This window comes from Chionomys nivalis, chromosome 7 (assembly GCF_950005125.1).
Source record: "Chionomys nivalis chromosome 7, mChiNiv1.1, whole genome shotgun sequence".
In the NCBI taxonomy this organism is placed as follows: domain Eukaryota; kingdom Metazoa; phylum Chordata; class Mammalia; order Rodentia; family Cricetidae; genus Chionomys; species Chionomys nivalis.
The window spans coordinates 55745970-55758479 of record NC_080092.1 but is presented as its reverse complement, the minus strand read 5'-3'; the positions used below and the strand labels follow the sequence as shown (position 1 = coordinate 55758479).

Here is a 12510-nt window from a genome sequence, read left to right as displayed (position 1 = left end):
TGGTGGCGCACGCCTTTAATCCCAGCACTTGGGAGGCAGAGGCAGGCGGATCTCTGTGAGTTCGAGACCAGCCTGGTCTACAAGAGCTAGTTCCAGGACAGGCTCCAAAACCACAGAGAAACCCTGTCTCGAAAAACCGGAAAAAAAAAAAAAAAAAAAGAGAGATCTAGGGAAGCAAGACATAGTGGCTCATCCTTTAATCCCAGCACTGAGAAGCAGAGGCAGACAGACTCTGAGTTTGAAGTCAAACAGGTCTACAAATTGAGTTCCAGGCCAGCCAGAGTTATTCAACGAGCCTCTGTCACCCAAAAAATATCTGGAGGAAAGTAACAAGATCTGAATGCTGGGGACGGGGTGAGGCCCTTAAGGGAGGGAAGGAAGTAAAGGGGTTTTGTCTTCTTCCTGGAAAGGGAAACAAGGTAAGATGCAGAGTAACAAGCTGCAAAATAAGGCTCCTTTAGGAAATTAAATGCAGTAAAGCAGAGGTATGAACCAAGGGTGGGATCCCTGACAACTCACCTCAAAGTAAGGGAGTCAGGGTCTGGAGAGATAGCTCAATGGATAAAGACACCTGCCACCATCCCTAACGATCCTCGTTTGAACTCCAGTACCCACATGATGGTAGGAGAGAAGAACCTACTCCTTCAAACTGTCCTGCTCTTCATATTCAGTGGCACTCACACGCTCACGTACACACACACCCCAAATAAATAAATAAATGAACATAAAAAAGAAAAACAAAAGGAGTCTGAGGATGAAAGTCTAAAGAAGCTATTCTTTGGGCTACACAGATCAGAAGAAATCAATCTCAAAGAGCTGATGCTATCAAAACTGTATCTTAAGGGGCTAGAGATTGCGCATAGATTAAGAATACCAGCTACTGCTGGGTGGTGGTGGCATGGGCTTTTAATCCCAGCATTTGGGAGGCAGAGGCAGGTGGATCTCAGTGAGTTCAAGACCAGCCTGGTCTACAGAGAGTAGTAGGACAGCCAAGACTGTTACACAGAGAAATCCTGTGTCAAAAAGAACAAAAAAAAGAATACCAGCTATTCTTGCAGAGAACCCCCATTTTGATTCTCAGCACCCACATGATAGTTTACCACAATTTGTAACTCAAATCCCAGAGGATATGCCACTCTCTTCTGGTGGCATTGCACACACATAGTATACAAACAGGCAGGAAAAACACTAATACACATAAAAAAGAAAATAAAAAATAAATCCGTATATTAAGCTAGATATGATAGTATATACCTTTCAACCCAGTATCTGAGAAGAATGCAACTTCAAAACCAGTCTGGGCTACTAAGTAAAATAAATCCAGTACTCACTTCAGTAGCACATATACTAAAATTAGAAAAAAAACAGGTCCCTGTACAAGGATAATGTATCTCATATTTTTCTTTTTTTTTTTTTTTTGAGACAGGGTTTCTCTGTGGTTTTGGAGCCTGTCCTGGAACTAGCTCTTGTAGACCAGGCTGGTCTTGAACTCACAGAGATCCGCCTGCCTCTGCCTCCCAAGTGCTGGGATTAAAGGCGTGCGCCACCACCGCCCGGCCTGTATCCCATATTTTTAAAAGAGGCAAATAAATAAATTCAGAAGCTGGCAAAAGACTCAGTATGTGTAGTGCTTGCTGCCAAGACTGTCCATTAAGTTCCATCGCTGAGACCTCCATGGTAAGATAGAAGCAACTCTCAACACTGTCTTCTGACCTCTACATGCATACCTTTACATACTAAACCATTCACAAACAGATAAAGGTAATAATACAAATTTAATCAATATTATAAGAAACTCGTGCATGGTTTGGTGGAACATGCCTGTAATCTCAGCACTTGGGAGGCTAAATAAAAGATGACAAATTTGAGATGGACATGGGGGCACACGCCTTTAGTCCCAGCACTCAGGAGGCAAAGGCAGGTGGAATTCTGAGTTTAACCTGGCCAAACTGGTCTACAAAGCGAGTTCCAGGATGGCCAGGGCTACACAGAGAAACTTGTCTCAACAAAACAAACAAACAAACAAAAATAACAAATTTGAAGCCTGGTCTATACAGTGAAACAAAATTCTAACTCAAGAAAAGGAAACTGCCTAGAAAACAGTTCCCCTTCCACAGGATTTCTCACCGTATACACTGCCAGTAAAGCCAACTGGTTATAGGGGCGCCCATTCTTGGGAGCAATATGCTGGGCCTTCAGGTACCAACTAAAATAGAAAAACGGAATGAAATGTTAACTCTTTTCCAATCCATCCTCATAGACCTTCTACTTAGGTTGTAGACTAGAAAATTAACTAGCCCTCAAGTGTTAAAGCACAATTAAAGGGACTAATTAAGGAATTAAGGACAACTGAAGGACATTCCATATGGGAGGCAGCTCAAACAGCTGGATATCTTCTAATGATTCACTTAATGCCACCACAGGGAAGAGAAATAATGTGTCAAGAGATAAAAAGTACCTGCGTGCCTTCCCATAGTTTGCTGTATCATTGGCTTGCTCCCGATACCTAGAGATATCTCCTTGGCAAATCATACAGCGTTGAGCACTGATCAAAGCATATTTTACCTACAGAATAGAAAACCAGTTAGTAGAGTACTCAAGAAACACAATTCAATACCAGAAGAAATGAGTGAAATCTAAATGACAGGTAAAACAGTCCTCAAAAAAGTCCTCAAAAAAAAAGTTTTCAACTTATCTCGACTATTAAAAACCCATCACCAACATGATACAAAATGTACTGAGAAAATACAGCAGTCGTGGAGAGAGTGGTACTCTGAGTCCCACACAAATGGAAAATTACATTCTTTTTTTTTTTTTTGGTTTTTCGAGACAGGGTTTCTCTGTGGTTTTGGAGCCTGTCCTGGAACTAGCTCAGGCTGGTCTCGAACTCAGGAAAAATACATTCTTAAACAGAGTCAAGCAATCTGGGTGATCTCAAGGAAGCTTTTGGAACGCCTGGAAATAGATTTCCTCATCTGTATGTAATATGTAATACATATGTAATACATATTTGGGCTGGAGAGACAGCTCAGTTGTTAAAAGCACTTGTTGCTCTTACAGTTCCCAGTACCAACATGGTGGCTCACTGCCATCTGTATCTCTAGTTCCAAGCAATCTGATGCCCTCTTCTGACCTCAGTGAATATCAGGCACACATATGGTTCAAAGGCATACATGCAGACAAAACACTCATACACACAAAATAAATAAATCTAAAACCAAAATTTTAGAATACATATTCTAGAAACTGGAGAGTTGGAGCACAGGTAAAGCACTTGCTGCATAAGCATGAAGACCTGAGTTTGATCACCAGCACTCATAGAAAAGCTGCTTGGCCTCATGCACTGTGGGGGAAGAGACCCAGAGGATTACTGGGACTTGCCAGACAGTCAGTCCAGCCAAAGTGGTGAGCACCACATTCAGTAACATACCCTAACATTAAAAAAAAATTAAATTAAATTAAATTAAAACCAGGCACTGGTGGTGCATGCCTTTAATCCCAGCACTCAGGAGACAGAGGCAGGCAGAACTCTGAGTTTGAGGTTAACCTGGTCTATAGAGCAAGTTCCAATAGAGCAAGTTCCAGGAGATTCTGTCTCCAAAAAAAACAAAAACCAAAGTTGGAACAGGGCACATGCCTTTGTTTGCAGCCCTGGCTATCCTGGAACTCAAGAGATTCCACCTGCCTCAGTCACCCAGGTGCTGGGACCACCACCTCAATCACCAACCAGCTAGGGCACACCCCTTTAATCCTAGCACTTGGAAGGCAGAGGGCACATACAATGAGTTCTATAAGTTCTAGGCTAGCTGGGGTTATTTAACCAAACTGTTTCAGTAAAACCAAAAATAAAGTCTAAATCAAAGCTTCTCTTGACCTTCAATTTCTAGCTACCCTCTTCCAGTTCCCAGACATAATTCTTATAAGCATGATCTACATTATGCCTCATCCCTCAACATGATCTAGCTTCTATTCTCTCGACAAAAATAACTTGTAGCTACAGGCAGTACTTTAGCTACTGCCCAGCCTGTTGCTCTTTTACACTCCACTCAATAATTAACTTTTCCTATTACGATTACAAAACAAAACTCTTGGGGCTGGAGAGATGGCTCAGCAGTTATGAGCTCAGGCTGCTCACCCAGAGGACCCAGGTTCAATTCCCAGCACCTACCTGGCAGCTCACAATTGTAACTCCAGTTCTAGGGGATCTGACACTCTCACACAGATATATATAGACAAAACACCAGTGATATTTAATAAATAAATAAATATTTTAAAAACAAACACTTCTGATAAGGTCATTCACTCCAATAAACATTTTCAAATTTTGTATGTGTGTGAAATCCTAAACCGCATTTTTCCTTTATGATATTTCCTCTTAGGCCATAAACTGGGAAATAACCTAGATTTCTCATACCTCAAATCATAACCTTCACACCACAAGGGCTAGCAATTATTTCTATTTCCTTTTTGTTTGTTTTGTTTTGTTTTCTGGTTTTAGAGATAGGGTCTCATATAACCCAGTCAGGCCTCAAACTTGCTATGTAGCTAAGGATAACATTGAACTTCTAAAGACTCCGCCTTGTTTCCCTCTCCCAAGTGCTGAGATTATAGGCACGCACACGGGTTTATGTGATGCTGGAGCTAGAACCCAGGACTTCATGCATGCTAGGCAGGCAATCTGCCAAATGAGCTACATCCCCAGCTTTTTTTGTTTTGAGACAGGGTCTGACTGTGTACTACTGACTGGCTTTGAAGCTGATGTAATATTGCTGCCTCAGTCTCCCAAGTACTGGGATTCTAAGTACAAACCACCATGTCTAGGCTTTCTAACCTATCTTTTCATTTCCACCTCCACTACATCTGTCTTTATCTTAGTCCATGCCTCTAACCTCACTTCCCTACATACACCCTTGCTTTACACCTACCAAAGACAAAAATTTGTAAAAATAATTGATTTTTAACTACAAATCTATTACTCATTTGCTGAAAAGCAATCAATGGTTCCTATCATTAAAGTTCAAATCTTCAGTATGGCATCTAAGGGTTTATGATATATCATTTCCCACTTCCCTTAACTTTATCCACTGAAATAACCCTAACTCCATATTACCAATATTGGGAACTTCTCAGAGTTTCCCAACACCTGGTTCTTGCTCACTGTGCCCTGCATCTAACTACTCCTCCCACTCTTTAAACTCCTACTTATGTTTCAAGACACAGCTTGGCGGTATAGTTCTTGCCTAGTAATTCATTAGGCCAATTCTCACCTTCCGAATCATTGTTAAATGTCTCTGAAAAGCCTTCCTGGAGTCCACTAAGCCTAAGTTCAATTAAGTCCCTCTATGTCCCTTTACTATTTCGTACTCTTATTCTTATGGTCTTTTCCTTTTTGTGCTTTGTTTTCCATTTTGTTCTGTGTGATGTGTACATTTTAGATATGTGTGTGTATGTGCATGTAGAAACCCAAGGTTGATGTTATGAATTATTCAATTGCTTTTTATTTTTTACCTTTTAAAAATTTGGGGCTGGAGAGATGGCTCAGAGGTTAAAAGCACTGGCCAATCTTCCAGAGGACCAGTTCCCAGCAACCACATGGTGGTTCACAACCATCTATAATGATCTGGTGCCCTCTTCTGACATGTACGCATACATGTCAACAGCACATTGTATGCTTAATAAATAAATAAATCTAATAAAAAAAATTTATCTAAGTGTTTTGTCTGCATGTATTTATGTGCATCACTTGAAAGCCTGGTACCTGCAGAAGTCTAAAGAAGGCATTGGATCCCCTGGAACTGGAGTTATGGATGGTTGTGAGCAGTCATGTGGATATTAGGAACCAAACCCAGGTCTTCTGCAAAAGCAACAAATGCTCTTAAAAAAGAGTCATCTCTCCAGGATTCTTGTTTTGAGACATGACCTCACTTTGTAGTTCAGATTGTCCTACAACTTACTATGTAACCCAGACTTCCCTCGAACTCATGACAATCCTCCTGGCTTCATTTTCCCAAGTGTTAGGATTTCAAGTGTGAAATTCATCATAGTGTTTATGACATTACAATTTGTCTGTCTGTTTTTTGTATTTGAAATAATTTGATATAGCTCAGACTTCCTTGGAACTCAATATGTGGCAAAGCTAGCCTTGAATTCCTGATTCTGGATTACTGGCATATGCTACAATCCCTCACTTATGATAGTTTCATTTGTTTCCTTACTATACTGTATCTTTCACCATGATATACTCAAAACCCAGCACACTGCCTAGGCCTTAACCAGTACTAGATAAATGTTTACTAAATTGATGAATAAATTTTTGTTTGTTTGTTTGAGAAGGGTCTCTCTACATAGTCCTGGATGGCCTGGAACTCACTATGAAGACCAGACTGTCCTTAAAATCAGAGAACTGGCTCTGCCTCCTCACTAATGGGATTAAAGGTGTGCACCGCTGCACCAGGCCTAGATGAACAAATTTAAACTAGAGAAAAAAACTGACTTACTGTCTTTCGTAAAGGCTTGCTTCGAATGGCAAGCCCGTCCATGTAGTCCTCCAGTTTGAACTTATAAGTAACCTGTAGTTTCTGAAGCAAACTATCAAAGAAGTCACTACCCTATAAAGAAAAAAAAAAAAAGAACTATCTGAATCAGTTTTTTTTTTTCCAATCTATTTACCAGATCCTGGGGCAAATGACCCTTCCACAGTTCTGTCAAAGTCCAGTTCTATAGAAGAGGAGTTATATATAATAAGCAATTAGAGGTCATAAGTAAGCACACCAGTTTATAGTATAAGCATCCCGTGTTTTAAAGATATGATCTGTTTACCCCTCCCTCCTCCTTTCATCTCTTAGTTTTTCCCCCCTCCCTTTCTCATTCAGAAAGCCTTAAGCTCAAAATTAACTCCAGGACCGGAGATATAGCTCAGTAGTAAAACTCTTGCCTAACATTCATGAGGTCCTGGGTTCAATCCCCAGCACTGGGCAAAAAAGTAATACAGGTAGACTAGGTCTAAATGCAAGAAAAAGATATAAGAGTTCTCGCAATATTTTGCTCTAAAACATCTCAGGTAGAAAAAACAAACAAACTAAAAGATGCTGCCGACTTTATCCTGTGGATCAAAATAATGATAATAGTAACAGCAATAATAATAATAATAATAAAGTTTACCTCATCCAAGAGCTCCAAGAGTCTGTTCCGAATCTGGTCTGGGTTCTCAATATTTGGATCCTTGAGAAGCTGCCTGAATTTCTCAATCACCTGATAGAAAGCATTCTTCCACAGGATCTGATCTACATTCTGATTGTCAGAGAATTCAATATCTAATAGAATACAGCGCTCATACAGCTGCAGAAGTTCAGTTCTGGAATAAAATACATGTAATGTCTAGCTCCAATACATCACAAGAAAGGCTAGACCTAAGATATGAACTTCCTGCAAACCAGCCTATGCCCTCCTGACAAGAAATCTGAAATGTGAGCAGGTATCCTGCACAACAGAAGGTCATTCCACAGACAGTCATGCCTAGAGAAATGACATGTTCCCATATGTGCACACCTACATTGAAGAGATGAATAAACGACTTGGGTGCACACTGGAGATTGGCATTCTGGAAATCCTATGTTCCCTTAAAGACATGTTTTCCCTCTTAAAATCAAAAGTATATTTCTAAGACTAAAATTAAAACTTATTTTCTTGGCCGGGCGGTGGTGGCACACGCCTTTAATCCCAGCACAGAGGCAGAGGCAGGCGGATCTCTGTGAGTTCGAGACCAGCCTGGTCTACAAGAGCTAGCTCCAGGACAGGCTCCAAAACCACAGAGAAACCCTGTCTCGAAAAACCAAAAAAAGAAAACCAAAAAAAAAAAAAAAAAAAACTTATTTTCTCAACTGCCTATTCCTTATAAAAAAAAAATCAATGTAAAAGGGCTTCAAGTGTGGCTCAGTAGTAACACAGTTATTCTAAAATGCACAAGGCTCAGGGCCTAATGTCCATGCCCAAGTGAAAGGGAGGTAGCACTCAGTGGCTTACCTAAGAAGTCTCTACCTTCCTCAGCCACAGGAGCCTTACAGCTGTCTACCCCCCTCTAAACAAGGTAGTGGGAAATTACACACAATACCTGAGCTGAGCCATCTTCTCCATGCCCTCAGTACTGATGCGGTCTCTGGAGAGCAAGTTGCTAAGCTGCAATTCCTGGTTGTCAGCTACTCGGAGAAGCCTATGTAGCTCCTGTTGCTGCATGTTCCGCACGTGTTGCTCTATCTCCTCAGGACTCATGGTGCTGGCAGGGAGAGGACTACATACATACTGCCCTGAGGGGGCAGGATAGCCTGGGTAATATGGCCCTGGATACATACCATTTGCAGGGCCCACTGGGTACTGTAGAGGGCTATAGCCTGTATAGGGATACTGAGAGGTAGGGCCCGGTGTCCGAGGGTAATAATAGGGGTTGTCAGAGTTTTGAAATTTATAATAAGAAGCTTGGGCCTGACGTGAATCACCCCAAGATGTAGGGCTGATTTCATCATCAGTGTCCAAGAAATGTAGCTGAGGTGTCTGGCTTTTCAGAGCAGGCTTCTGATCAGGATTGTTTGGGTCCCATAGTCGGCGGGTAGTGCCTCCACGACCCCAACTACGAGATCCTTTACTACCAGATCCAAATAAAAGCCGCGGTCCCAAAGGTGTAGACTCTGGAGAACCCGCTGAACTGACAGATAGGGCAGTATGAGCAGGCAGAATCAGAATGCCTCTACCACGACCTCGAAGTTCTTGTTTTGGGTTTTTGAACTCCTGCTTCTCAGAGCCCTTGCCCCCACTGCTCAGGCCTTTGTCAGACTGTATTCTTTCCACATTCTCCCTGGCTAACCTCACCATGGGGGAATCTTTATTCATGGTTTCTGCATCAAAAGTGACTCGAAGGGTGCCTCGGTTTTCTTTGCCATTGCTTTTCTGTTCACCCTCGCCTCGGCCAGACCAATTTCTTTCTAAATGCCTCTTCCTTTCTGAGTTCTTCCTGGGCCCTAATCCATCAGGCTCATCAGTTCTATCCTCATCTAAGGAATCAGTTGAGGACATAGACACCTGCTTCTTCAGTCGTGGCCTCTCCTTGGTCCGATCCAAGCGCCGCCGGCGACATCCATTATCAGTCAGGCCAGCTCCTTCAGCACTGTTGTTGCTACCAGCTGAGCTGGTACTGCAAGTGCGGTAGCGATTCCTTCGTTTGTCTGATCGGGAATACCGCTTTACAGAACCTGGTTTCCCTTGTGCAGAGTCATCATTCACCTTCTTTGTCCCCTCCCCCTTTTCAATCTTTTTTCCTTTTTCTCCCTTGGTAGTTCTTACTCGGTCATTAGCTTGGTTCTTTTCTGTCTCAGTTTTGTCTGGTTTATTCTCGACTTCTGCTTTTGCAACTTTTCCCTTACACTCATCCTCCTCAATCCTCAATTGTTCCACTTGGTTAAGGATTTCTTCCTCATCTGCCCTGTTAGCTGACTCTTTGGTTACAGCCTGCAAACGCCTTCCAGGCTGATAGATCTGAAGGTCAGGTTTTTTTATTCTCTTGATGATTCTTAGATTCCGGTCCTCTAGTCCACCAGTCTTTGAGAAAGTCTCCTGTGCCTGATGATTTTCTGGCTCTGTAGGACCATTTTGCTGTTGGCTGTCCAATTCCTTGCAAACTTTAATAAGCTGTGTACCATTCCCAACAGAAGAGTCTCCGTCATTCACAGTCTCATCCTTAAATTCCTCACTCCCAGAAGCCTCCTTAGTTTTAGGTCTGTTCCTTAGTCGAGAAAGTCCAGGTTTATATATTTCCAAATCTGGGCGCCTATTATCTTTGCGTTGCCTGGGTTCCTTTAATTCCTTCATGTTTTCTAATATGTTGATAGCAGGAAACAACACAGAAGAAAAAAATAATGGAGAAGAGAGGGAGGAAAAGTTGTCATTCTACTTACATAAACACAACAACAACAAAAAAGAGCCAGGCGGTGGTGGCGCATGCCTTTAATCCCAGCAATAGGAAGGCAGAGGCAGATGGATCTTTGTGAATTTGAGGCCAGCCTATTCCACAGAGTGAGTTCCAGACCAGCCAGGGCTACACAGTGAAACCCTGTCTTGAAAAACCAAAAAAAAAAAAAAAAAAAAAAAAAAGACTAACAATTACATATGCAAATACAAAATACTGGGCAGGGAAGAATGATTCTACGGGCAGAAAATTCAAGTTATGTGCTCATTAACCACTGAGACTAAGAATTTAACTATGTTAGAGTTCCATGCACTTGAGTTATGGAAATGGGAGGGGGTAATATTCTCTTCACCTACCCAAGTCATACTCATATTCAGATCTCAAAGACTCCAAACTACTTAATTAAATCAGAATCAAAGATCTCTAATATGTTCAGCCATTAAACTATCCTGTCTATATAGCCTATAAGTCAACTCTTTCTTTCTTTTTTTTTTGGTCAGGGTCTCACTACATAGCCCAGAAAGGTATCAAACTCACAATCCTCCTGCCTCAGTCATTCAACTTCGGGGATTGCAGGAATGTATAATCACACCTGGTTTAGTCTTCCCTCCATGTTCCTAGAGTGGCTAAAATTTTTTTGCCATATTAGGAGAGGGAAGGGAATATAGCTCAGTGGTACAGCATTTGCCTAGCACACAGGAGGGCACTAGGGAACCCCTAGCATTGCATAAATATATTAACTGGTATATATTATATATATTTACTTATACATTACATATGTAAACATATATTTACACATACATACACATATTCAAGGGGGTATGCATAACAATCCACAGTTCTAGGTATCTTTGGGAAAGAATCTACAATTCCAGTGCGTGAACTTGACCAGGGCAAATCTACAACTTTAGGATACCAATATCCCAACCACATACCTCCTACTGAAGCAAAGAGGAAGCAGGTCCTTTTACAATCTTCATCTCCACTCATTCTCACCAATTCTTTAACAACAGCCAGCAGAATCATTTCAAGAAAATACTGCCTAGAATACTGAGACTAACTGCTACTATGATGATAGAATATAAGGAGGAGAAAGTTCCACTAGAGGAACTTTTCCTAGGCACCAACGGAAGGATTGTGACATGCTCTCAAAGCACCAAAAAGAACTAAGAGACTCAAAAAATACTAGAGCCCAGCCAAATTCATGCCTACAAATCCTAACACTTGAGAAGCGAGAGCAAGATCAGGAGATCAAGGTCATCCTCAGCCACAAAGAGTTTGGTAACTACTTGGGCTATATGAGAGATCCTGACTCAAAAAACAAAGGAAAAAGAAAAGAACAATAGTAGAGGCCGGGCGGTGGTGGCGCACGCCTTTAATCCCAGCACTTGGGAGGCAGAGGCAGGCGGATCTCAGTGAGTTCGAGACCAGCCTGGTCTACAGAGCTAGTTCCAGGACAGGCTCCAAAACCACAGAGAAACCCTGTCTCGAAAAACCAAAAAAAAAAAAAAAAAGAACAATAGTAGAGGAATTTTATAAACCACTCTCCAAGCTCCACCAACTTACTGAATGGTAAACAAGTTTCTGGGTTTGTTGTTTTTTTTAAGTATCTGTTGCTTGGAGTGGAGAGAGTACTATAAATAATTACTAAACGTTTAATGAGAAAATGACAAGAAATGGTGAGATTATCCAGTGCTCAAGTTAAATCCTAGAACCTAACTATAATATAAACACAAACTAGGTGACAGCAGTTATTTATGCTCCAGCATTTACACCCACTTTTGTTAGTAGGGGAAGAGAGAGGAGAGAGAGAAAAATGACGGGAAACTGAAATTTTAGTGACTACTTTGAAAGTTAGGTGTGGTGGTCACGCCTGTGATTCCAGCACTCCGGAGGCTGAAACAGGGGCATTCCAAACTCAAGGCCAGACTGGTTTAAGAGGTAAGTTCAAGGCCAGTCTTGGCTACGAGGTGAGAGGCTCGGTCTCAAAAGAAAAACAACAAAGAACGAAACTACTGCTTTGGCAAAAAGTTTTGCCTCTCCACCAAATACGAACCAAGAAAAAGCCGTTTAACTTCAGCACCCACGGTAAACTTTTAAACTCAGTTTGGGGGCGGAGCCAGGGGAGGAGGTGACTGCTGTTTTCCAGAGCCGTGAGAGAAAACAACCAGGTTTAATCCAATTCAGTTGCCCAAAGAAAACTAACCTCACAAATTCTAGCCACAACCCTAGAGAAGGCATCCACTGTTAGCAGCCATCCTAAACAACACTGACTAATGAAGGGAAGTGAAACGCTAACAAATTTCTCGCGCTTTTCTGATGCGTACGGAGATTGCCAAATGAAGCATTCTTTCTGACCAGAACGGCCCCCGTACACGCCAAGCCCGAAACAAAACAGAGTCAGCTCCTTGAGGTCCTGGATCCCTTCAGTGGCGTACCATTGGAAGCCTGCCTTCGGGAGAAAAAGTTGAGCGAGGGAAGTCCCAGCCTGTTAAGCTTTTCTCCTCAATTTCCCCAGCTCCTCCTCTCAGACGCGGAACAGAGGACTACGGAAG

General features: G+C 41.9%; 1 protein-coding gene across 4 annotated transcripts in view; it reads right to left on the bottom strand.

Moving 5' to 3' along the window:
• Positions 1 to 12510, bottom strand: part of Smg6 (SMG6 nonsense mediated mRNA decay factor) — a 231748-nt gene that overhangs the window by 218684 nt on the left and 554 nt on the right. The window contains exons 1-6 of one of the 4 annotated variants that reach the window (XM_057774026.1): positions 12394 to 12502; positions 8111 to 9863; positions 7162 to 7354; positions 6498 to 6608; positions 2459 to 2565; positions 2128 to 2206 (exon numbers count right to left, since the gene is read on the bottom strand). In XM_057774026.1, coding sequence (XP_057630009.1) covers positions 2128 to 2206; positions 2459 to 2565; positions 6498 to 6608; positions 7162 to 7354; positions 8111 to 9858 — 2238 coding nt within the window. In that variant the 5' untranslated portion in view covers positions 9859 to 9863; positions 12394 to 12502. Of the gene's footprint in view, positions 1 to 2127; positions 2207 to 2458; positions 2566 to 6497; positions 6609 to 7161; positions 7355 to 8110; positions 9864 to 10890; positions 11328 to 12282; positions 12326 to 12393; positions 12503 to 12510 lie in introns of those variants that run through there. The other 3 variants (XM_057774027.1, XM_057774025.1, XM_057774024.1) reach the window with 3 other exon arrangements.